This window comes from Engystomops pustulosus, chromosome 10, assembly GCF_040894005.1.
Source record: "Engystomops pustulosus chromosome 10, aEngPut4.maternal, whole genome shotgun sequence".
Lineage (NCBI taxonomy): Eukaryota > Metazoa > Chordata > Amphibia > Anura > Leptodactylidae > Engystomops > Engystomops pustulosus.
In genome coordinates, this window is record NC_092420.1 from 99,372,532 (window position 1) to 99,399,983 (window position 27,452).

At 45.6% G+C, this 27,452-nt stretch overlaps 1 protein-coding gene across 9 annotated transcripts in view; it reads left to right on the forward strand.

Moving 5' to 3' along the window:
- LRRC7 (leucine rich repeat containing 7) overlaps nt 1-26,813 on the forward strand; it is a 221,160-nt gene extending 194,347 nt beyond the window's left edge. For 5 of the 9 annotated variants that reach the window (XM_072128545.1, XM_072128537.1, XM_072128540.1 and 2 more), the window contains 5 exons: nt 5,965-6,081; nt 9,123-9,377; nt 11,533-11,625; nt 13,714-13,788; nt 23,625-26,813. In XM_072128545.1, the coding sequence (XP_071984646.1) occupies nt 5,965-6,081; nt 9,123-9,377; nt 11,533-11,625; nt 13,714-13,788; nt 23,625-23,732 (648 nt within the window). In that variant the 3' untranslated portion in view covers nt 23,733-26,813. The remainder of the gene's footprint in view (nt 1-5,964; nt 6,082-9,122; nt 9,378-11,532; nt 11,626-13,713; nt 13,789-23,624) is intronic. The other 4 variants (XM_072128542.1, XM_072128538.1, XM_072128544.1 and 1 more) reach the window with 2 other exon arrangements.
- Nucleotides 26,814-27,452: the final 639 nt, after the last annotated feature.

Genomic DNA, 27,452 nt, shown 5'->3' on the forward strand with positions numbered 1-27,452 from the left:
GGCTTCTATGCAGGAGCTTTGTATCAGAATTATTCACTGGTTTTGACCTGTTCTAAAAATGACTTATGAATATCTTGTAAAATAATAAATTCTTCTGACCTGGAAGGAAAAACCTTGGGCGTGACACAACTTGTAATATTCCTGTGAATGTGGGAATAGCGGCCGCTGTCATCTGTAATTGAGAGCGCAATGAATCGGTGAGCAGTCATTTATAGCGGCGCAGGGGCTGCAAGTCTTAAATCTTAGATTCATGTGTCACAGCGGAAGCTTCTTAGAAATCCTGACCGTGTCTGGTCGTAGGGAAGATTGTGTCCGGTGTAATCAATGTATTCTGACACCTAAGAGATACAGTGTAACAGCTGCACGGAATAAAGAGCCTTGTAAAAGTATCAACCTCCAAACTATCAACTCGATGGAGGTGTCCCAACATTTAAAGGTATCCTAGGGACTAACATTTCATCATCGAAGTCTGACCATTTGTAATATTTTCCAAAATTTACTTAAATCTACTTTCATGGGTGCTCCCGCAATCCACATCACGGATCGCGGACACACCCCCGCCCCTCTCCGGACTTACCTCTCCACGATCCCGTCCGGCCTAGGCCCCGCCACGTCCCTGCTCCCTAAGGTGCGTGCGCGGTGGCACTCAGAGATTTAAAGGCCCAGCGCACAGGTAATTGGGGTCTGCTATTCAATCTGGCGGCTCCCATCATTTCCCGACGGATCTCCAAGCCTTCCTCGTGAAGTGAAAGCCCCTCTGTGTTCACGTGTTCCTGCTCCAGTGTTCTGTGATCCTGTTCCCGTGCTCCAGTCTGTTCCTGCGTTCCTGTGCCGTGATCCTGCTCCCGTGTGAGTCCCAGTGTTCCTTCCTGCGCTGTCCTCCCGGGCTCAGACTGTGTCCTGCATTTCCTGCTTGGCTGCCACCGCGGGCTAGTCGCACCTGTGGAATGACCTGGTGGTACCGGCCGCAGCTAAACCATCCCGCTTTGTGGCGGGCTCTGGTGAAGACCGGGTGCCACTACCAGGTGTCAGCTAGTACCATCTCCTGCAGTGGTCCAGAGGGTCCACAGAACCAGAACCCTGACATCTACCATCAAAATCCGTCATGATCAACCAGGGACACTTACAAAGCAATAAAAGAGGTTCTGCACAGCCTGGTAACCCTAGTATAGCCAACACACAATACACAGACCAAATCACCATGAGCAATGTGAGTGTAGCCAAAAACTGCCACATTTTATTTCATGCAGACACAACAGATATAAACAAGTTACAATGAAGCGATTCGTGCATGAGGAAATCCTATTACGTCCTGGAGCTCACGGGCTGAGCTCTCTCCATACACATCACAGCCGGGAGATGCAGATGGACCCCCGTGCTTCCATTTTGGATAGCCGATCTCCGCCCACCCTCCCCAATCATCTGAGGGTGCCATCGGTTGCCATGGGAGTCTACAGTCTTATGGAGACTCTTGGGGCTCGCCATGTATAATGATCCTATACCCAGCCCATGGCAGCAATGAGAGAAAAGTGACTATAAATGTACAGTATAGTAATATACAGAGGAAACGTATAATCCACCCCCTTTCCCTACATCACATATAAAAATAAACAGTAAAAATCCTAAACATGTATCACCGCGTCCCAAAATACCTTTGGGAACACGGCGCCTGAAGGTGCGCATCGCCAATTATTCTCCATTTTTCCTTCCATGGATATTTGAATAAAAAATGATCAGACAGACATATAGATCCCGCATTGATAGAAATTACAACGCCGGCACGTGCCACAAAGACGACACCGTGCACAGGTCCGTGCATCAAAGTGTGAAAAAGTCATCGGCCTCAGAATTCCCTGCAAGATAAATGCCCCTCCCCCTGTTCCTATGGACAATGCGCCTGCGCGGATGTGTCACTGCCTCGCAGCAGAAGACGCTTCATATACGGACTCGTCTGAATAACAGGCGCATTGTCTATGGGATTATAATTCTATATCTAATCTAGATTTTTAGAACAGAACCCCCCCCCCCCACCTTCGGTTTTGGAAATTCAAGAAACAATTAAAAAATAAATGACTGTTGCAGCAGTAATACACAAATTAAATCCGTAAGTTTTTCTTCTTTTTTTAATGAAAAAAAACCTCTGCCGTTTTTTGTACACAGCTCCCATGTAGACCTTATGTGACTCCACATAGCAGCGCCTAATCCTGCAGTCAGGTGACACTCCTCCTCCTCCTCTGCCCCTTCTTATACAGAGAGAGGAGAGAAAATTACACCTGACTGCAGGATCAGACTACAGAGAGGTTGGTTTGTAGTCTGTAGCCATGGAGACACATAGTTCTACATAAGAACAGTACAATCCAATACTAGACTGACAAGTAACACTATAACATTGGCGCTATCCATAGAAAGCTGGGTGAGTCCCTACTGTCTGTAGTGTAGAATCCTATGAACACGGATGATGCTTCCCGATCTCTTTCTCATTAACCCTTTGTCGCTTATCTTTCAGCAGGCGATGGGTTAAGGTGCTCACTCATTAGCAAATATAGCAGGGATTAAAAATAACCTTCCATGAAAGCAGCGGCCGTGTGTGAGGCGCGGTGTGCCTCGCGCCTCGCTGTGTGAATCACATACAGTGACACAGCGGATAGGTCATGTGACCCGCGCCTAAATATAAGGAGAGCTACCTGCTACCCCACAGAGGATACATGAGGGGAACAGTTACGTGAAATCACAGATATTTAATACAAAATTAACAAATCCGGATAAAGCTAAAGGGATGTTCCCATTTCCGCAAGTAATGGATATTGTTTGTTTGAATAATGATATACTAATAATAATCTTCTTCTACATCTCTGCTTGCTGTCCCGCTATAGAAAGCTTCATTGTTTATTTCCAGTGGTGAGCACGTCTCGCTATATCACACAGGTGCACGTCTCGCTATATCACACAGGTGCACGTCTCGCTATATCACACAGGTGCACGGCTCGTTATATCACACAGGTGCGCGGCTCGTTATATCACACAGGTGCACGGCTCGCTATATCACACAGGTGCACGGCTCGCTATATCACACAGGTGCACGGCTCGTTATATCACACAGGTGCGCGGCTCGTTATATCACACAGGTGCACGTCTCGCTATATCACACAGGTGCACGTCTCGCTATATCACACAGGTGCGCGGCTCGTTATATCACACAGGTGCGCGGCTCGCTATATCACACAGGTGCACGGCTCGCTATATCACACAGGTGCACGGCTCGTTATATCACACAGGTGCACGGCTCGCTATATCACACAGGTGCACGGCTCGCTATATCACACAGGTGCACGGCTCGTTATATCACACAGGTGCACGGCTCGCTATATTACACAGGTGCGCGGCTCGCTATATCACACAGGTGCGCGGCTCGCTATATCACACAGGTGCACGGCTCGTTATATCACACAGGTGCGCGGCTCGTTATATCACACAGGTGCTCGGCTCGTTATATCACACAGGTGCGCGGCTCGTTATATCACACAGGTGCTCGGCTCGTTATATCACACAGGTGCACGGCTCGTTATATCACACAGGTGCACGGCTCGCTATATCACACAGGTGCGCGTCTCGCTATATCACACAGGTGCAGGCTCGCTATAGCACACAGGTGCAAGGCTCGCTATATCACACAGGTGCACGGCTCATTATATCACACAGGTGCACGGCTCATTATATCACACAGGTGCACGGCTCATTATATCACAGGTGCACGGCTCGTTATATCACACAGGTGCACGGCTCGCTATATCACACAGCTCTGATTACTCTCTGTGATACTAACGAGCCGCTCACCTGTGTGACCATGGGCAGATTTCTATCCACTGCACATAAACAGAAGTTTTCTATAGAGGGACAGCAAGCAGAGATCCAGAAAACCAATAGATGCAGAAAGTATAATGGAAAATTGTAATATTTTTCATCATACAAACAAATAACATGAATTTACCGCAGTGGGAACATCCCTTTAAGATGAGGCTCATGTAGTAATGTCCCCTCTCAGGAGTCTGGTGTCTATTCATCTTCCTATAGATCTATTCTCTCAAATCTATCCCTCTAGGTCATATATTTCTGTCATATCTGTCTCTATCTCACATACATCTATTATATATCTATCTCATTTCAAATAAAATGTATCTGTTTATAACTGTTTCAACTAAATTCTCATCTTGGAAACTCAACCTGACTGGTCTTGACACAGCGCTGCCGATTCCCTTCTCTATTTCCAATCTATCTATCTATCTCCAATCTATCTATCTATCTATCTCCTATCTATCTATCTATCTATCTATCTATCTCCTATCTGTCTATATATCTATCTATCTATCTATCTATCTATCTATCTATCTATCTCCTATCTATCTATCTATCTATCTCCTATCTATCTATCTATCTCCTATCTATCTATCTCATATCTATCTCATATCTATATCTATCTATCTCCTATCTATCTATCTATCTATCTCCTATCTATCCATCTCCTATCTATCTATCTCCTATCTGTCTATATATCTATCTATCTCCTATCTATCTATCTATCTATCTATCTATCTCCTATCTATCTATCTATCTCCTATCTATCTATCTATCTATCTATCTCATATCTATCTCATATCTATATCTATCTATCTCCTATCTATCTATCTATCTCCTATCTATCTATCTATCTCCTATCTATCTATCTATCTATCTCATATCTATCTCATATCTATATCTATCTATCTCCTATCTATCTATCTATCTATCTCCTATCTATCCATCTCCTATCTATCTATCTATCTATCTCCTATCTATCTCCTATCTATCTATCTATCGATCTCCTATCTATCTATCTATCTATCTATCTATCTATCTATCTATCTCCTATCTATCTATCTATCTCCTATCTATCTATCTCATATCTATCTATCTCATATCTATCTATCTGTCTATCTATTTATCTCCTATCTATCTATCTATCTATCTATCTATCTATTTATCTCCTATCTATCTATCTATCTCCTATCTATCTCCCTCCTATCTATCTATCTCCTATCTATCTCCTATCTATCTATCTATCTCCTATCTATCTATCTATCTCCTATCTATCTATCTCCTATCTATCTATCTCCCATCTATCTCATATCTATCTATCTATCTATCTATCTCCCATCTATCTGTCTATCTATCTATCTCCTATCTATCTATCTCCTATCTATCTATCTATCTCCTATCTATCTATCTATCTATCTCCTATCTATCTATCTATCTCCTATCTATCTATCTCCCATCTATCTGTCTATCTATTTATCTCCTATCTATCTATCTATCTATCTATCTCTTATCTATCTATCTATCTATCTCCTATCTATCTATCTCCCATCTATCTGTCTATCTATTTATCTCCTATCTATCTATCTATCTCCTATCTATCTATCTATCTATCTATCTCCTATCTATCTATCTATCTCCTATCTATCTATCTCATATATATCTATCTCCCATCTATCTATCTCATATATATCTATCTCCTATCTATCTCCTATCTGTCTATCTCCTATCTATCTATCTCCTATCTATCTATCTATCTATCTCCTATCTATCTATCTATCTATCTCCTATCTATCTATCTATCTATCTCCTATCTATCTATCTATCTCCTATCTATCTATCTATCTATCTATCTCCTATCTATCTATCTATCTCCTATCTATCTATCTATCTATCTATCACTTCAATTCAAACCTTTATGGCCAGGACCAAATAAAATGAACTTTGCCAAAGCCTGTACAGAATAGGAGATTGTGGGAGATGTGATGTGGAGTTATCTATTATTTCTATCTATTTCCATTTCTTGGATCTGATACATTATCACCGAGTTTCTCCAGATTTGCCTTTTGATACTTTTCTGTTACATTTAGTGACTGTTCCATTTTCTTTGCACAGACTCCATCGCAGCAGAGCAACATCCTAGACAATGGGCAGGAGGATATATCCATCAGCCAGTGGAATCCTTACCCACTGGGCCGGAGGGACGTCCCGCCGGAGACCGTCACTAAGAAGGTACATGACTGCACTGACTGATCCCTATGCTGCACCTGTGTGGGCAGTAATGTGGTGCAGCGCGAAGATTTGGGGTATTTTCTTACATCTACTTCTCTTGTGTCCTAATGCAATGTCCCAAGTCTCCTAACTGCAGCTCCCTCTTCCCCTCTCACAGCATGTAGATCGTTCACATTTATTAAGGGATATCATCCACAGCAGCATCGCCCTCCCCTTTATTAAGTGTTATAATAATTAGATTTATAGTCATGGAAGAAGTTTATGATTATTTAGCCAGGGAATATCTGTGCTCTCTCTTTGCCTCTGCAGCTCCCTCTTCCCCTCTCACAGCACGAGGCTCTTTTCACATAAACTCAAGCTCCAGCAGATGCGTTCCCCTTCTCTCTCTTATATTATCTACTATGTAATATCCTGATTAAGAGGTACTTAATCCAGCTGTGCTCTGTCCACTGCAGCCCCTCCTTCCCCCTCCATTATGTTCTCTATTACCCTAGATGGATTGTTTTGGTCAATGAGGTTTGTCATAATTTATACTCAAAGCCAAGCTCTCCAGTAGTGCATAGCTGTGCTCTGTCCACTGCAGCCCCTTCTTCCCCTCTCACAGCATTTATTTAATACTGTAGATCTGCTGCAGCTGCAGCCCCCTCCTACCCCCTCCATTATGTTCTCTATCACCCTAGATGTATCTTTTAGACACTGAGGAGGTTTGTCACAATTTATACTCCAAACTAAGCTCTCCAGTAGTGCATAGCTGTGCTCTGTCCACTGCAGCCCCTTCTTCCCCTCTCACAGCAGTTAGTTCTTACACGTGCACAAAGGTTACTCTCCTCTCAGCTTCTCTAGGTTATTGATCATTTAGATAGGTGAATGGGAACTTCATACCGCAAGAAGGTGCAAAATTTACATTCACATTCAAGTTTTGTCCCTATATAGACCCAATTTGAACAGTTTGCAGAAAATCTGCATAGCAACCAAACTCCATCTTTTCCTCTCTTGTTCCAATCCTCACTGTGAGACGAATGCAGTTTATTCCTTTCTTATTTATTCCGGCTCTGCGTGAGTTGTGACCAATCCAATTACAGGTGGCTGATAAGTGCATTGCCCCATGTAATGTCCTGGTGGCAGGAGGTCTCTGCAGTAACAGCACTGCTGAGAACCATCAGCCGCCACCTGAAATAATAGCTTCACACAGACCCTCAGGGTGCAGCCGCCGTACAATACAAAAGAGATTGTGAGCGGCTACCACCTCCATTATAATGCATCTGCAAAAGTAACTCAAAAAGCATCTCCCCAGGAGTGGCACTAATGCATGACCAGCTGTGCGGAGGCGGCCTTAGGGCGATATCGTAGGATCTGGCTTCTTGGAAGCTAATTTTCTAATGTTGCACCGTCTTCACCCACAGTGCGGTCACATGTGTCGCTGGTTTTGACCCCAGAAAAATTATCATTGCTGAAGAAAATCTCATGAGCCGAGCCCAGATGTGTAGATACGTTCTATCCATACAGTTGGATCAGAACATTCCAAATTGAGAAGTTATGTTATGAAGGCCACTAATCTAAAGACCTTTGTCTGGACCTGGATGTCCACTTTGAGGGTCATTGTTGCTCCAACTTTAACTTGAAACCTGTTTACAAAGTAGGAAACTGACCCAAAAGGTTGGGTTTTGGTCCAATGGAAAAAGCTATTTGGCCTCTAAAACATGCTCTCTATTTAAAGGAATCTACGATGTGATGTGATGCAGTATGAAGCAAACATACCCTGAGAATGCTGTAGCTACACTGATGCAGGATCATATCTTGGTTAATCATTGAGCCGAGTGGTTTTGCTGATAAAACAGATATAACATTATGAGCGCTTGTTTTCCCGCTTCTCATAGCAGGAGAGTTTCTCTCTGCAGCAGATGATTATGCAATGTGTTTTCTCCCTGCCAGACAGAATAATCAATTGCTGCACCATCCCCCAGCTGCTGTGTATGAGTGATCCCGCTCAGGTTCATTAGTGCTTGACTAGTCATGCTTTACTTAGCAGCCATTTGTAATTTCAAGCTTGTGTAATTTGTAAGCCAGCCTGTCTCAGCTTTTCCAAGGTCCTGAATGGTATAATTGTTTTACCAGCAAAACCACTCAGCTCAGGGATTAAACAAGATATGGTCCTGCATCAGTGTAGCTGCAGCATTCTCCAGGTATGCTTGCTTCATAATGCATCAAATCACATGGTAAATATGACTGTTCTCCCCATTTTCATGAGTCAAGTTTAGTTGTTGCAGGGGAAGGGTCACCTCAGAAATCCTTTTATTGGTTCTATAGTACCTAGAAACAAGGTGTCATTTGAAAGATAAGAATCTCATCTTTCAGATCACCTCTGGCTTGTGGTTCTGTGAGCTACAGAACTGGAGATACTGGGATTTAAGAAAGATCTTTATCTGCAGCTTGCATTTCTAGCTATATCGTTAGCTGCCTGTATCTGGTTCTGTAGCTCACGGCACCACGAACCTGATGGAATCTTAAAGACAAGATCCTTATCTTCAATATGACACCAGCAGCATGATTTTAGGTGCTATAGAACAGAAGATATGGGCTTGTGAAGTGACACTGCATGATCCCATGATAATAGGGTGAGATGAGTCATATTTACCTGACTTTTTATAGCTAAATGGGAGAGATTTCACATAAAAGAAGAAATACTAGAAAGAACATTTCATACCCGACCTGAGGGGCTTGTGGTTTAGAGGGGTAAATCCTGGTGACAGGTTCTCTTTAAGTTTGAGGCCTTGTTGATTGTAGGAGCAGTTGTCATGACATAGAGATATTCCTACTTCCGTCATTTCGGGTCATGTTGGAGCATTGATGGTCATCTCTGTGGTCCACTTTGAGTTTGATCTAGGCATATACACTCATAAATGGGTCAGAACATCGGTTTGATTGTAGTATAAGCAGCATTCATACACATCAGTGGGCAGCTGGAGGCGCCTGCAGGGGGCAGACACACGCGAGGTCCTCTTCCACCTGTGAGATGTACTGTTACAATTGCTTCTTTTCAGCTTCCTGAAGCTTTGCCTAACGGGTTACATTACCCACAGGCAGGTAGCCATATCCAGACACTGATGGGGTCGCAGAGCCTGCAGCACAGGTCCAGGGAGCAGCCGCATTATGACGGGGGTATGAACAAGGTGACCATTCAGCAGTACCAATCTCCACTGCCCATCCAGATCCCTGCTGCACAAAGAGGACCTCAGTCCGGACGCTGCTTGATCCAAACTAAAGGACAGAGGAGTATGGATGGATATCCAGAGCAGGTAGGAGCAACCTGAAAAATCTATTTCACATTCCAGACCACCACAAGAGGGAGCCCTGGAGCTTGATGCATACTGTTTTTACATTGGCCGCAATTATATCAAACTAAAGGGAAATCTATGGAGAATTGTAGCTTAACTTGCACTAGGGGTGACCTTACACTGCTGTGCCGTACATTACACTGCTGTGCCGTACAATACACTGCTGTGCTGCACACTTACACTGCTGTGCTGCACACTTACACTGCTGTGCTGCACATTACACTGCTGTGCTGCACACTTACACTGCTGTGCCGTACATTACACTGCTGTGCTGCACATTACACTGCTGTGCTGCACACTTACACTGCTGTGCTGCACACTTACACTGCTGTGCTGCACATTACACTGCTGTGCTGCACATTACACTGCTGTGCTGCACATTACACTGCTGTGCTGCACATTACACTGCTGTGCTGTACATTACACTGCTGTGCTGCACATTACACTGCTGTGCTGCACATTACACTGCTGTGCTGCACATTACACTGCCGTGCTGCACACTTACACTGCCGTGCTTTCGTCTTTCCCCTCTGCTTAAAGTCACCTCTGTAGAATTTAACCAATAATCTGCTACAGGGGTCTGCAGAGGGGAGAGGCCCCATGCAGCAAGCTAAGAGCTCAGCAGTGTGAGGACACACCCTCCCCCTCCCAGTGCACTTAAAGAAGCTACAATTGTGGAATATGAATCCATATTTCACAGTCCTGCTGCTACTATCAACATACACAGGTATGATTACACATCTTTCCAGGGAAAATACAGAACACTGGCTGCAGAGAGCACAGAGCACAGCAGTGTCAGGACACACCCCCAGTACACTTAGAGAAGCTACCCTCCTGGAATATAAATCCATAATTCACAGTCCTGCTGCTACTAACAATGTTGCCATGTAATGATTCATCAGGGATACAATGTAGCACTAGTGGGTGATCAGAATGGATGTGATATCTGCAGTGGCAGGGAGGTGCCCCCGCTGTCCACCAGGTACACGGTGGGCAGCCTGTTCTGGATGACACTTGGAGAAGATACAATCCTACAATATAAATCTATATATCACAGTCCTGCTGCTACTAACAACATACACAAAGGTCTGATTACACATCTCTCCAGGGACAAGATCTAACACTAGATGTAGTTTGCATGGTCACTACGGCTGTCATGCTGGCTCCCCCTGGTGGTGACTGCAGACAGAGCTTTTTTTTGAATTTGTGAAGGTTTTGAGCTGCTTTTGCCACTTTTTTAAGAACTTGTCAGACACAGCGGCGAGATTAGAGGTGTCCGTGGATGCAAAGCCTCAGACACTTACATAGTTATTACACTTTACTCCGGATACACGGCACGCTCTGCACCAGGTCTGTTTCTAGCACATGGATGGTCGATAATCCCGGTGCATCTGGCGAAAGAATGAGCAACGTGTAAGACGCCAGAATTTATAAACCTTCCCCTTTATCATTCGGCAATAAAAGGAGCGGCCGCTGCGAGGCATCGGCTGGAATCACACACTTTATCAAAGCAATAAATCAGAGGCGCGAGGCGCAGACACTGACCGCACGTAGGATTCAGCCCATCGAGCCGCAACGCTTTATTACCCCCTGATAACATTATAGGAAATCTCATAAAATTGACACTTTTATGATGATCTATTCCCTTCATATCTTTTTGATTTCACCGCAAAAATCCATAAAGGTCCGAAACCAGAAGAGAAAGAAAGAGTCCAATTCCGGCATCATTTTAATTTTGCATTAAAGTCTCCATTTTTTCTATCTAATATTCCTAGTTAGTAACTCATTCCATGTTTTATTGTTGAATGATTTAATTTAGGTGCCTCCCCCCCCCCTTTAATAAATAGATTCCATATTCTATGCTGATCATTTTTTATAACGGTTGGACCTTAAGTTTCCTCATTCAGAGCTCCAAATCCCCTGCACAGTCATAGGTTTAATGATAACATTGTGGATACAGTCTGGTACCACTAGAGGGAGCTCCGGAGCTTGCTGCATACATTGACCTCTAAAGTGTAACAGCACGCTCCTGAGCTCCCTCTAGTGGCGACTGCAGGCAGCAGAAAGTATCTAGTAGCACTAGGATTTATCTCTTTGTCCCTCAATCTCTTTCTAGTACTGTGTCAGGATAGAAAAGAACCCCGGCCTTGGATTCAGCATCAGTGGAGGATTAAGTGGGCAAGGAAACCCCTTTAAACCGTCTGATAAGGTGAGTGCAAGGGGCATCACTTTACCACCACCACCGATGTGATTTGTTCATTTGGTAGACCTTAACACTAAAGGGCGTCAGAAAAATAACAAGGTCATCATCTGGTCATATCAGGAGATATTAGGAACTTCTCATGAGGAACTTAAGGATTCATACCAAAACTTTAGAGAAGACTCAACCAACATGGCTGAGCTTGGTCTCCCTTTCCATGGACCCTCGGCCAAAAGCTCCTCCAGATCTCAAGGAGGGACCTTAGAAATAAGGAAAACTGAAGCCTTCAGAGAGAAGAAAGTAGTGAAGAACATCCTGAAGACCCCCATAAGATGTTTGACTGTGCAGTCACTGAACAAAGACCTTGAAAATAAGGAAAACGGAAGCCTATGGGGAGATGAATGAAGTGAAGAACATCCTGAAGACCCCGCAGAGGATGTCCAGTCTTTGAAGTTTCGAGAGGGATATCCTCTGCTCATCTCTGGGTTATAGTAATGAGATTACTAAGGGAGTCCCTCTGGCTTTGGACGGACTTCTCCTGTCTATTGATTCACTAGAGATTTGTGGAGACACTTACTGACAGGCTTCCCCACCGACTACTGCAGGTCTCTGGAGGTCTTATCAGGTGGATACTATCTATGTAGTAGGGACCACAGAGGAGACGGTGTCCATGTTGTCAGATGTTGGGGCTGTGATTTTATGGGTCTACAGTCAGAACATGTAGGATGGAGACACTAGCACCCCCTATAGATGACTATCTATAATGTGATTGGTGGAACCAAAGAAAGCCAAGTTCTTTTTTTGGTTCTTTTTTTTGTTTGTGTTGCTTTTTCTGTGCTGTTTTTGTTGCATGTTGTTGTAGGTTTTTATTGAATAAAACCCAAATACATGGGTTTATTTCTGGCGTGTCTGTGGAAGGCAGCTGGGAAAGAATGGGGCACATTTACTTACCCGGTCCATTCGCGATCCAGCGGTGTGTTCTCCGACGAGGATTCGGGTCTTCCGGCAATTCACTAAGGTAGCGCGCCGGATCTCCACCAGGTGTCGCTGCTGCGGCGAGGTCCGCCGGAGTTCACCATCCTCTTCCTGGTGCATGTAAGTGCGAGTCAAGCGACTCTTTTTTTTTTTTAAATACCGCGATTTTTCCGAATCCGTCAGGTTTTCCGACGGCCTCGTCCCCCGTTTTTCGTCGCATGCAACCCGGCGCCGATGCGACACAATCCGTTCATGTGCGCCAAAAACCTTGGGCAATTTGCCGCAAAACGGTAAAATTCGGAAAACCTGTAGGAAAAACGTGATTCGGGCCCTAAGTAAATGTGCCCCAATGTGTGCAACCTGTGACATCCAACTTGGCTGATGTAGCTACCGAAACCCTACGAGCACAAGGGTGTGTGTCCACCGAGCAATATAAAAATTGAAGGGGGCAGGTGCGAGTCTCTGAATATGAGGGGCCCCTACAGAAAGACCCGATTTAATAATTGTCACATAGATTCAGACCTCTTGTCGACACCTTTTGTCACATAGATCCAGACCACTTGTCGACACTTCCTCTTTACGCAGAAATACTCTTGAATCTGACGGATCTGACTACAATTCGTGTTTGTAGTCTGTTACCTTGGAAACACAGAGGTCTGCAGAAAACTTATTTTTTTTAAATCTCTGCATAAAACTTCTGCAGCACAAATATTTGGAGAGTTGACCATTACCCTTTAAATGACCCTAAACCTCAGTCGTCATGGATGTAGAATTGTGTAACAGTTTGGTTTCTGCAAATGTAACCAGAACTTCAGCATGTAAAGTGTGGATGGGAGCTTCTTACTGATCTCTGCATGACCCCCGACCCCATAGTGATCCCATGTCTCTGACCATCTGTGTGACCTGAGCGTCAGCAGTCCGTGTGCCGGTCCCCATTGTGTCACGTGTCTGTGTCACCCCCCATTGTGTAGCACCGCGGTACGTTCTCCTGACATCACATCTTCTGATATTATTCGCCGTCTCCATTTATATTGCTGGACACCCAGAGGCATCAAGCTTGAGTAGTATTCAGTATAGAGGACTAGTGAAAGTCTCCTAACCTATGTTACTTCTGACTTATAGGGTATCTTTGTTACTAGGGTTCAACCTGATGGACCAGCATATGGAGTGCTCCGGCCCGGGGATAAGATCCTACAGGTAAGACTCTCATTGCTTACTGGACAGTGCATTGGGTTCAGGCAACATCTGCATGGTGAGTGCATAGTATATACAAGGTGGGACCCCACAACATATTGGGGCAAGTGTCCCAGGATCTTCCATAAATAATTACTGGTGACTGTATGGGAGTATTTTATGGGCGCTGTACTGTGGTATTTGAATTCTGTGCAGAAAGGATGAAGGGGGGAGGAATATTTTGTCCTCTATAGAATGTAGCTCCTTACATAAGTGGTAAATCCTTCATATACAATGTAACTAAAATCAATGTAGCAATGTTCCATACAGACTAATATTTATCTATTTCCTGGACTAACTAAAAGCCTAAAGAAGATCCGGCAGCAGTGTCTCCACCAGCAGGTACATACTCATTACTAAGCGCCAGAAGCGACCATTCCATACGGGTCGCCCTATAGGCGAAGAAGACCTACTGGGTCTAATGTACAATAAAGCAGTGCAATAATATTAACCCCTTACAGCACCAGGACTATAACTGATCCATGCTGGGCTGGGGGGATGTATAACATTAATCAACTATCAATGCTCTATTCTACGGATAGACCATCAATAGTAAATCCTAGCCAATCCCTTTAACAACGTATGCAGAGGATTTGGTGCTCTATGGAAGAAAATTAAAAATTATCCAGCGGAAAGTTATTTTAAGAAATGAATAGACACCAGGGGGGTGTGAATATTGAATTACAAGCTGTTATTTAGTCGCAATTACCGGAGCGGAGGTGTGATCTGCGACTAATCCCCCCTCTACGTGCCCCCCTCTCCATGCAGTGGGCACTAGCTATATGATGGACACTAGTTATAGCCTGCACGCCACATGATATCGCCAAAGCCTCCTGATAGATCCAGCAATGCAGGGGGGAGGAGTTTGGTTCATATGATACACAACCTCCCCCCCCCCCCAAAGATGTTTATGAACTGAACATTCCCTTTAAGACATCAAGTCAGTAAATGTACTGATTGGCTTTTAGTAGAGTTGAGAGAATCTCAGACGCTCCCCTTCAATAAGACCCATTTATATCAAACTGGCGTTTGTGTGGCAGGATTTACACTTTGGCCCCGTTTGGGGGTCACCATTTTGGGGAGGATCGTCTCTCCGTGATGATGTCACAGGGAGGGAAATCCTTCCCAAAATGGTGACGCTCACTGGGATCTAAATGTCGCTGTTTAACACCCGCGATTGGTGCAACACAAACTTTCCCGGGTCTGCTCATCGCTAGTTGTTGGTCTGAGATTCCACAAGGGGTTAATCCTCCTTTTTTTTTTTTTTATTATTTTCCTTAATAAACACAGAAAACGTTGCGGCTTTATAAATCTCCATAAAACACGGAGTGCGAGGGGTTTTAGTTGCTAGGTAACATCCCTGACTGATGGCGTTGCTTCTGAAATGTGTCAAGGTTACGTGAAAATAACATTTAAGGGGATGCGGCCGCGCTCATTATTCCCTCGGAGAAGTTCTCTGGCTCGGTGTGAGGGGCTATTGTTTTGTTGCGCAGGTGAACCATAAAATCCGTGTGACCTTCAAGGCTGAGCGCAGCGTCTTCCCCCGGACAGTAAAATCCTCTATGCAGATGAGCGGCGGCGGCAGAAGGTTCCTCCGCAGTCTCCGAGCTGACCGTCTTATTCTGCCAATTATGCTTCGCAGTAACGAATATTAAATTAGTTTCCAGCCATTAGACAACCTGCCGGAGCTCTGCAGCGTCCTGGCGGCCTGAGGAGGCAGTAAATAACCAGATTTATACGGCTTTTATAATACGCTATTCATCCATTGGCCCTTTAATCCGGCAACCAGTGGCCAAGACTGGAAACCTACCATCAGAATCCATCCAGATAAGCCACGGACACTTACTCATTTTTGTATATTTGATATCCATGGCCTCTTTCCTTCTAAAATCCACTTTTAGAATTATGCCAACGTGCTAGAAATCCTATGGGGGTGTTACCAGCTTCACTGGCTGTTAGACTGTCTCTCCCTTCCTCTATGCTCCTTCAAAATTCCCCCTTCCCTTAAACTGCTGTGATGTAAAACAGTGGGAGGTGAAAAGTGCTCCTGCACAGTGTAATAGCCTATGAAGCGACAGCTTGGGGGGGCTCTCATAACACCCCCCAGAGCCCTTCTGGCTCAATAGCATAATCTAAAAGTAGATTTTTAGAAGAGAGGAGGCCATCAATAACAAATATAGGAAGATCCCACAGTCCCGGTGCCTGGATCTATGAGTAGTGTCCCTGGTTTATCAGGATGGAGTCTGATGGGACATTTCCTTTAAGAGTAGGTGTAGTATTCTGATCATGAACCCTGAAGATTAAGATTAACAAGGATCCGAATGTACAGCAGGACTGAGCAGGGAATGATGGGAGGACATAGAAAATGCCTCATCTTTTATATATGATTTAGTTGGATTCATTATTTTTACCATACTAAGACTAAATGTTACCTCCTACATTCTGAACGCAAGTGTTCAGGTCTAAATACATCTATGTCCATGGGTAACTCCTCCCCACTAGACTCGAGTTGTGTTTCCAAACACGTAATGTGTGAACACAACCCAACAGTAGCCGCAACAATGTATCAATTCAGATAGAATGTGTGACATGGAATCAAGGTGGAAGGAGGGAATTGATGACAAAACCTAAAAACAGAATCTCCGCCCTGGACTAAAACTGGAGTAGAGTGCAGCCCTAGTGACTATAGGTGACAAATATTAACCTGTATATAAGAAGAAGAATATTAATGATTAATTTTTAATTAACATTATTAATGTTGCTAACTGCTAATTTTGTTATTACCATCACTATTTTATTATTATGACTGCTATTATCACTATTATTATTATTATCATTATTACTATTATTTTTATTTAAATTGTATCTCTGATGATAATGATTTTCACCAAATTGTCATATTGTGCTGCCCACTCCTTTGCTTTCCAGAGGTTATGGCATTTTCAGTTCTGAAGCTGCTTGTCAGAAACGTTCCTTAGCAGCAGGGAAGTGAATGGAGACGACCCTCTTCCTGTATCTGCCCTGAAGCCGAGTCAGATTTAGGCTGCCCTCACTTCCCATGATGCCTTGTGTTCTCTCACTAGAGAGAACCTGTCATGCAAATTATCCCACCCAAAATAAAGGCTTCATTAAAAAAAATGATTAAAATGTTTGGGCGTCCACTTGGCAAATGAGGTTCAATGTGGATAAATGTAAGGTCCTGTACCTGGGGGCTAATAATACACAGGCAACATATGTCCTTGGGGGAGTAAATCTGCGAGAGTCCCTTGTTTAGAAGGACCTTGGTGACTAAATAACAGCACAATGTCAATCAGCTGCCTCTAAAGCCAGCAAGATCTTGCCATGTATCAGCAGAGGTCTGGACTCTGGGGATAGGGATGTAATATTACCCCTGTACAAGGCATTGGTTCGGCTTCACCTGGAATATACTGTCCATTTCTGGGCACCGGTCCGTAAAAAGGAAGCCCTGGAGCTGGAGAGGGGACAACGAAGAGCCACAAAACTGATAAGGGGTGTGGAGGGTCCCAGTTATGAGGAAAGATTAAAACAACTAGATTTATTTAGTCTGAAAAAGAGACGACTACGAGAGGAAATGATTAATTTATATAAATATATGAATAGTCCATACAAAAAATCTGGTGGTAAGTTGTTTCAGATTAAAATCAATCAAAAGACGAGGGGGCGCTGTCTCCGTCTGGAGGAAACAAGGTTTAATCACCGGAGGCGACAGGGCTTTTTTTACTATGAGAACTGTCAATCTGTGGAATAGCCGAGCTGAGGCGCTGGTCACAGCAGGGACAGCAGAGAGTTCAGGCGCTGGTCACAGCAGGGACAGCAGAGAGCTCAGGCGCTGGTCACAGCAGGGACAGCAGAGAGCTCAGGCGCTGGTCACAGCCGGGACAGCAGAGAGCTCAGGCGCTGGTCACAGCCGGGACAGCAGAGAGCTCAGGCGCTGGTCACAGCCGGGACAGCAGAGAGCTCAGGCGCTGGTCACAGCAGGGACAGCAGAGAGCTCAGGCACCGGTCACAGCAGGGACAGCAGAGAGCTCAGGCGCAGAGCACAGCAGGGACAGCAGAGAGCTCAGGCGCAGAGCACAGCAGGGACAGCAGAGAGCTCAGGCGCTGATCACAGCAGGGACAGCAGAGAGCTCAGGCGCTGGTCACAGCAGGGACAGCAGAGAGCTCAGGCGCTGGTCACAGCAGGGACAGCAGAGAGCTCAGGCGCTGGTCACAGCAGGGACAGCAGAGAGCTCAGGCGCTGGTCACAGCAGGGACAGCAGAGAGCTCAGGCGCTGGTCACAGCAGGGACAGCAGAGAGCTCAGGCGCTGGTCACAGCAGGGACAGCAGAGAGCTCAGGCGCTGGTCACAGCAGGGACAGCAGAGAGCTCAGGAGCAGAGCACAGCAGGGACAGCAGAGAGCTCAGGCGCTGGTCACAGCCGGGACAGCAGAGAGCTCAGGCGCTGGTCACAGCCGGGACAGCAGAGAGCTCAGGCGCTGGTCACAGCCGGGACAGCAGAGAGCTCAGGCGCTGGTCACAGCCGGGACAGCAGAGAGCTCAGGCGCTGGTCACAGCAGGGACAGCAAAGAGCTCAGGCGCAGAGCACAGCAGGGACAGCAGAGAGCTTCAAGAAGGGTCTAGATGCCTTTTTACACCTAAATAACATTGATGGTTATGTTATATAGAATTGTTTCCCCTAAATCCCTTCCTCATCCAATCCCGTCCCTTCCTTGGTTGAACTTGATGGACATGTGTCTTTTTTCAACCGTGTAAACTATAAAGAACAAGTTTACGTATATAGTTTTTTTATTGCAGCCAATCACAGCTTTTATACAGGTGAATTTGGAACCCTAAATCACAGGTCCATAAACACGTGTAGGTGATTTAGGTTCCCAAATTGACCTGACAGGTCCTCTTTAACTTTATGGATACAGAGGGATTACCACAACAGCCAGGGGAAGCAGCTACTGCAGGGACAGGCTGAACTGAGGAGGATAGCAAAGAAACTTCTGTACATCGCTAACTAAGATAAGAGGCAAAGTTGTGCTACATCCCAAGAGCTATTGATTTGTGAAAAATAATATATTATATTCTAGTTCTTTTTTTATTCCTATTATTAAAAGAATTTTTTTTTTTTAATTATTATTAACAAAAAGGATGATTCATTCATAAAAATATAGAAATAACAACATATAAAAAAATAGAAACAATATAATCATACCGGTAGTAGTATTACAGTTATTGTAAAGTGCTACGGAATATGATGGTGATATATAAATATTTAATAAGGGTCGCGGATCGCACTTTCGTTGGATTTTCCGACGCTTTGGGGGCTTTTTATTTGACCAAAACATCCACTACAAATGTATCATATGGATTGTTACTCCTCTTTTCAATAGGAATGGAAAGTTATTGTAGTAAAGTTCTGCATCTTATATGGAGCCTGAAGGACAAGACACTCTCTGGTTAAAGGGTTAATACCAAGGTTGGAACACTTGGCTGCTTTCTTCTGAAAACAGCGCCACACCTGACTATGGCTTGCACCGGTATTGCAGCTTAGTTGTATAGAAAAGGATGGAGCTTCTTACAGTACCACAAATCACTCACTGTCAGGTGTGGAGTTTTTTTTTTTTGGGGGGGCGGGGGGGGGATTGGAAGAAAGCAGCCAATTTTTTAACCCTGTGATATCCCCAATAATCAGGTCTATAATAAGTAAACCCAAATCATACAGACATGACATGTGATGGTCTCTGAGGAGCATTAGTGGCAGCCTCCATACTGTCACGTCTTTGCTGGATTGTCTGAAAAGTGGGTGGAGTTATGCAAATTAGCATAAAAGTGGCAATTCATGTAAAAACCGATACAAAAATCTATAGGACCCTCTTGGTTTTAGACACTATAGAGAGTTACCGCTCCTTGTTACTGCTCAGGGGACTTTCAAAGAAGTAACACTGTGGATCCATCTATGATCTTTTGACCCCCTGACATTAGATTTGGAGCAATGGGCCATGAATGGTCTCGTGAATATTGTTGTTTTAGGTTTCCAGTACCCAAAATATCTGGGCAGAACCGGGATGTCCAATGCTGGGGCACACATAGTGTCATGGATCCACCCCTACTGTAATACTGCAGTCTCCGCACCATCAATATGCCTGTCATTACTACATCTATCAAAATGAAATTCCATATACCTGATAATAGGCAGTAACACAGTGATATTTATATATACATAGATGTACATTGATAGATATGAGATAATATGTCGTGTAATTCGGGTAGAACAATGAGATAAATGTGACTCAGTAGCCAATGAATGTGATTCCTTAATATCACTGCTGCCATCTGGTGGCCAGGACTCGTTAGTGCAGCTAGTAAGTATATCCACACGGGATTCTTATAACAATTGATTACATTATTTGGAGGGCGCAGTCACATGTCTGATTTCTAAACAAATTGCAACAACTGAAGAGTGATTTGTTACATGTCCCGATGTATAAGGATGACAGTCCCTGGTGTCCAGTGGTTTAGGACGTGGCGTGGAAGCAGTGATAAATCTCCCCCGTATTCTCTATAATATGATTTAGCTACAATATATCATTACTTTCACTATTACCTGAATTATAGCCAGTTACCTGTTTCTTGGCTCCATTGCTGGACTACACCAGACGGTCCCTTCCCTTGGCTCCAGTGCTGGACTACACCAGACGGTCCCTGCCCTTGGCTCCAGTGCTGGACTACACCAGACGGTCCCTGCCCTTGGCTCCAGTGCTGGACTACACCAGACGGTCCCTGCCCCTGGCTCCAGCGCTGGACTACACCAGACGGTCCCTTCCCTTGGCTCCAGTGCTGGACTACACCAGACGGTCCCTTCCCTTGGCTCCAGTGCTGGACTACACCAGACGGTCCCTGCCCTTGGCTCCAGTGCTGGACTACACCAGACGGTCCCTGCCCCTGGCTCCAGCGCTGGACTACACCAGACGGTCCCTTCCCTTGGCTCCAGTGCTGGACTACACCAGACGGTCCCTTCCCTTGGCTCCAGTGCTGGAGTACACCAGACGGTCCCTTCCCTTGGCTCCAGTGCTGGACTACACCAGACGGTCCCTTCCCTTGGCTCCAGTGCTGGAGTACACCAGACGGTCCCTTCCCTTGGCTCCAGTGCTGGACTACACCAGACGGTCCCTTCCCTTGGCTCCAGTGCTGGACTACACCAGACGGTCCCTTCCCTTGGCTCCAGTGCTGGACTACACCAGACGGTCCCTTCCCTTGGCTCCAGTGCTGGAGTACACCAGACGGTCCCTTCCCTTGGCTCCAGTGCTGGACTACACCAGACGGTCCCTTCCCTTGGCTCCAGTGCTGGACTACACCAGACGGTCCCTTCCCTTGGCTCCAGTGCTGGACTACACCAGACGGTCCCTTCCCTTGGCTCCAGTGCTGGACTACACCAGACGGTCCCTTCCCTTGGCTCCAGTGCTGGACTACACCAGACGGTCCCTTCCCTTGGCTCCAGTGCTGGACTACACCAGACGGTCCCTTCCCTTGGCTCCAGTGCTGGACTACACCAGACGGTCCCTTCCCTTGGCTCCAGTGCTGGACTACACCAGACGGTCCCTTCCCTTGGCTCCAGTGCTGGACTACACCAGACGGTCCCTTCCCTTGGCTCCAGTGCTGGACTACACCAGACGGTCCCTTCCCTTGGCTTCAGTGCTGGACTACACCAGACGGTCCCTGCCCTTGGCTCCAGTGCTGGACTACACCAGACGGTCCCTTCCCTTGGCTCCAGTGCTGGACTACACCAGACGGTCCCTTCCCTTGGCTCCAGTGCTGGACTACACCAGACGGTCCCTTCTCTTGAGTCCAGTGGTTTCAGACAGAAGTCCTGTAGATTTGTGTCACAGAAAACTCTTGGTGTTGTATGACTTAGTGTCCCAAGAAATGTCCTTGCTGCACTGTGATTTAGTCCCTGTACAGTCCTTGCATATTAAATAGTAACATTCCAGACAGGGCCTTATTTTCACATTGCTTTATATTTTCTAATGTCAAATCAGAGGTTTAGGACTAGATGGTCCCTGCTGTCCAGTGGTTTAGTACTAGACAGTGACCAGTGGTTTCATACTACAGACAGTCCCTGCTGTCCAGTGGCTTCATACTACAGACGGTCCCCGCTGTCCAGTGGCTTCATACTACAGACGGTCCCCGCTGTCCAGTGGTTTCATACTACAGACGGTCCCCGGTGTCCAGTGGTTTCATACTACAGGCGGTCCCCGGTGTCCAGTGGTTTCATACTACAGGCGGTCCCCGGTGTCCAGTGGTTTCATACTACAGGCGGTCCCCGGTGTCCAGTGGTTTCATACTACAGGCGGTCCCCGGTGTCCAGTGGTTTCATACTACAGGCGGTCCCCGGTGTCCAGTGGTTTCATACTACAGGCGGTCCCCGGTGTCCAGTGGTTTCATACTACAGGCGGTCCCCGGTGTCCAGTGGTTTCATACTACAGACGGTCCCCGGTGTCTTCATACTACAGACGGTCCCCGGTGTTTTCATACTACAGACGGTCCCCGGTGTTTTCATACTACAGACGGTCCCCGGTGTCTTCATACTACAGACGGTCCCCGGTGTCTTCATACTACAGACGGTCCCCGGTGTCTTCATACTACAGACGGTCCCCGGTGTCCAGTGGTTTCACACTACAGACGGTCCCCGGTGTCCAGTGGTTTCACACTACAGACGGTCCCCGGTGTCCAGTGGTTTCACACTACAGACGGTCCCCGGTGTCCAGTGGTTTCACACTACAGACGGTCCCCGGTGTCCAGTGGTTTCACACTACAGACGGTCCCCGGTGTCCAGTGGTTTCACACTACAGACGGTCCCCGGTGTCCAGTGGTTTCACACTACAGACGGTCCCCGGTGTCCAGTGGTTTCACACTACAGACAATCCCCGGTGTCCTGTGGTTTCATACTACAGACAGTCCCCGGTGTCCAGTGGTTTCATACTACAGACAATCCCTGGTGTCCAGTGGTTTCATACTACAGACGGTCCCCGGTGTCCAGTGGTTTCATACTACAGACGGTCCCCGGTGTCCAGTGGTTTCACACTACAGACGGTCCCCGGTGTCCAGTGGTTTCATACTACAGACGGTCCCCGGTGTCCAGTGGTTTCACACTACAGACGGTCCCCGGTGTCCAGTGGTTTCACACTACAGGCGGTCCCCGGTGTCCAGTGGTTTCACACTACAGACGGTCCCCGGTGTCCAGTGGTTTCACACTACAGACGGTCCCCGGTGTCCAGTGGTTTCACACTACAGACGGTCCCCGGTGTCCAGTGGTTTCACACTACAGACGGTCCCCGGTGTCCAGTGGTTTCATACTACAGACGGTCCCCCGTGTCCAGTGGTTTCACACTACAGACAATCCCTGCTGTCCAGTGGCTTCATACTACAGACGGTCCCCGGTGTCCAGTGGTTTCACACTACAGACGGTCCCCGGTGTCCAGTGGTTTCACACTACAGACGGTCCCCGGTGTCCAGTGGTTTCACACTACAGACGGTCCCCGGTGTCCAGTGGTTTCACACTACAGACGGTCCCCGGTGTCCAGTGGTTTCACACTACAGACGGTCCCCGGTGTCCAGTGGTTTCACACTACAGACGGTCCCCGGTGTCCAGTGGTTTCACACTACAGACGGTCCCCGGTGTCCAGTGGTTTCACACTACAGACGGTCCCCGGTGTCCAGTGGTTTCACACTACAGACAGTCCCCGGTGTCCAGAACATTTGTTATATTAATGACCTTTCCCTCTCTATTACAGGCGAACGGACACAGCTTTGTACATATGGAGCACGAGGTGGCCGTCTCGCTCCTGAAGAACTTTCCGACCACAGTGGACCTTGTAATTCAACGTGAGCTTACTGTCTAAATATTTTTATATCCGGTAATGATATCAGACAGATCTCCTTCTTCTAAGACAATTTTTTTTTTTTTTTGTTTTTTTTTTTTGCCAATTGCTGGATCAATGGCAAAGTTCAGTGCCAAATGTAAGGATAAAAATGCTGACTAATCGCGCGACACGTGACGACGCCAGAGACATAGGAACCGCGGATCCCGATAATCTTACCTATTATTCTATTGTGTCCGTCCATTGGCCTGAGGCTCAGCGCATTTGGTGCAATTTTATAAAAAAAATTCCTTTTCTTCCCAAAGCGGATTTTACCCGTCCGGAGAGAGAGAGAGCGAGCGCGGGGAAGCACACGAGCCGCTCCTCCGGGTCCTGAGAACAAAATAATCGCCATTCAGCACTGCCTCAACATTGTATATGCCTTTTATATAGAACATAAAAAGTTATCTAGAAGGAATCGCAAGTCATATTTTGACTTCTATACAAAAGAAAAACAAAAACAAAAAAAAAAAACGATGACAAAAAACAGAAGAATATTTTCTTAACTTAAAGAAATTGATAAGAAAGTATTTATTAAAGATGTAGATGTTACATTGAATTAATATTTCCCTTTTTTATACATATAAATATATATATATCTATAGCTAATAACACTACTAGAGACGTGTATGCCTTATGGAAACCACTTTTAAATGTTGTTTAATTAATTTGACTTCATTAGGAAGGGGGAGGAGAGGTCGTCAGGTCATGGGTCGGGGGTAGGGCCAAAAATCTAAAGCACTTCCACCCCTCCAAATAATAATCTGGTCAATAGATAATATGGCAGCCGGGGACCCACTGGGGTCAATATTCAGTTTTACAGGGTTTACTCATCAACTAGATACCAACAGGGGTCAACTCAGCGTCTGGGGGTCACCACTAGGGGGGGTTTAGATAAAAATATTAAGGACAGGGGATCAATAACAGATTGATGGGGTTTAATAACCAGCACCCCCAGAGATAAGACAGCGTAATATTCTATGTAGTGGATGATCCGGGTCACTGTAGTTCCTGTGAGCTCATCTGCAGTAACGTGATCTGGCCACTACATGGGGAGTGGCGCTATTTGCTTCAATGTATCAAAGGTCAAGCACCTCCTGCAGTAATCCATGTATCTGTACGTAGTTCCTGAACCATGTCACTGCAGCTTAAGCTTCTATTAAGTTGAATGATCTGCAGTAACCTGATCTGGCCACTACAGAGAGAGTGGCGCTATCCATCTCCTGTTTAATTCTTTATGTCTCGTATCAAGCACCCCCACAAATCCAAAGTAATCCATGTATCTCTATGTCATGGCTGAACCACATGACTGCAGCTTAACTCCAATGATTTCATCTGCAGTTACCTGATCTGGCCACTACATGGGGAGTGGCGCTATTTGCTTCTATGTGTCAAAGGTCAAGCACCTCCTGCAGTAACCATGTAGTTCCTGAACCATGTCACTGCAGCTTAAGCTTCTATTAAGTTGAATGATCTGCAGTAACCTGGTCTGACCACTACACAGAAAGCGGCGCTGTTTGCTTCCTGTTTGATCTTGGACACAGAATAAAACACCTCAACACATCTGGAGTAAATCACGAATCTCTATGTAGTGGCTGAATCACATCACTGCAGCTTAGCTCCCTTTGAGTTGATCTGCAGTAACCTTATCTGACCACTACATGAAGAGTGGCGCTGTCTGCTGTCTGTTCCATTCTGTGTATATTCTATATGATAAATCACCCCCACAGATCCACAGTAAGTCATAAATCTGTATGTAGTCGCTGAACCACGTCACTGCATATTATCTTCTCCTGTACGAAGATGAATGATCTGCAGTAACCTGATCTGACCACTACAGATGGAGTGGCGCTGTCAGCTTCCTGATATATTCTCTATATAGCTATGGAAGTGCTGGATGTCAGACACCCAACAAATCTGATTTTGCAGCCCCATTCTATGGATATGTTTCCAATATTTCTAGGATAGAGAGCCCCTTTAAGAGGGTTGTTAAAAGTTATAGTCCAATATGGTCACCACGAGGGATGTTTGGTTTAAAGAGAGAACTGGACCCTACTGGCATTAAAACCACTACAGCTGAGGTGAAGCTAAATATATAGATATATAGGTCCCTGCACTTTATAGGGGTGGTCAGAGATCCCCTCGCACACTAGAGCGACAGCTGTAATCAGGTGATCACGGGTGATCGCCTCCACCTGGGAGGAGCTGACTGCTCACTTTCCCTGCAGTGGCCACTACAGGCGAAATGTAGTATTGCATGCAGTCTATAATTGGCTGTCCATGCAATGCACGGATGTACAGGGTGCGCCTAAGGGCATAGAAGGAGGTTTCCCCCAAAACTGTGATGTCCATAGTTGGAATGAAGTTGTCAAGAGAAGACAACCTGTTAAAGGGATGACCTTTATCTACTCTAATCGTACATGGAAATGCCTTTAAAGAGTAGGTGCGCCATTGTAATGATGTGGCATATCAGAAGACGTTATTCGTGGAGATGATATATCTCAAAAAAAATTCAAAAAGAACACATACCCTTTAAAAAAAAAAACAAAAAAAAAAAAACAACAAACTTTGTAGGATGTTTCTAGAGTCACCTAAAAGGTCCAAAAAAAATATCATCGGTCACCAGTGCCTGAAACCAAGGCGTGAAGAAGCAATTAACCCATCGTATCTTCAGTTCAGCTGCCGGAGTCGCCACCCCCCCCCACCAAAAACAAACAAAAAAAAAAAGAAAAAGTTTTCACAATTTCCTTTCCGCCATTGTTCGGACTCTGCTTCCTATGAACTTCAATGAATGTTAAAGACTCAATTTTTTTTTTTTTTTTTCCTTTTAGGGTGAAATTTTGCTCATTAATGTTTATAAAAAAAAAAAAAAAAATCTTTGTATATTTTTTATGTTGTGGCAAGATGGAGCACCGAGGACTGTTAGCTTTTTTTCGACGGCATGTGACCTGTTTGACCCCTCTTTTTGGCTCTGTTTATTACTAGGATATTTTTCCAATGCTTTGAAGCGCTTCTGTGGAAGATTTTGAATAAAATTGATTCAGATCTTTAGTAACAATGTAACAGACGGACATCGTAGGTTGGTTGTTTTTTAAAAATTTTTTTTTTTTTGGGGGGGGGGGGGGGATATCTGGTGTCTACACAAAGACCACGTCCACTACACCCGCTCCATACACAGAATGCAGATTTCATTTAACCCCTTATTGTTCCTGTGTCTCCACTATGTTGAGCCTGTTCACACTGCACAGACTTATTTCAGTGATTGACCTCTGGGGGGTCGGACTCCAAAGGTCGTCATTTCCTGTGCATTCTTTACAGAGACACCGCAGCTGGCATGGCACAGAACACAGATGGTTGGTACTTGGTAAAGGACTTATGATGATGTCATGATTGGGGAGGCCTGACTGTCCTGCTCTTGTTCTCCGGAAAGCAAGAGAACAAGTTTTGTACACAGCGCCGTGCTGATCTCATGGCTGCAGATTGGTGCCGATACCTGTAACAATGCACACAGAGCTCTGTATGAGCAGGACAGGCTCTTCCCCATCATAAAGTCTAACAAGTCTTGGCCCTGCCTAATGCAGCCGCCTGCCTGCTAATACACCCAGGTTCTTCTCCACTATTCCTTAGTTTGGCTGGTCGGTCAGGTCAAGGTAGAGTTGTGGTCGTCCCAATATTCTTCCATTTAAGTGTTAACCTTGAGTG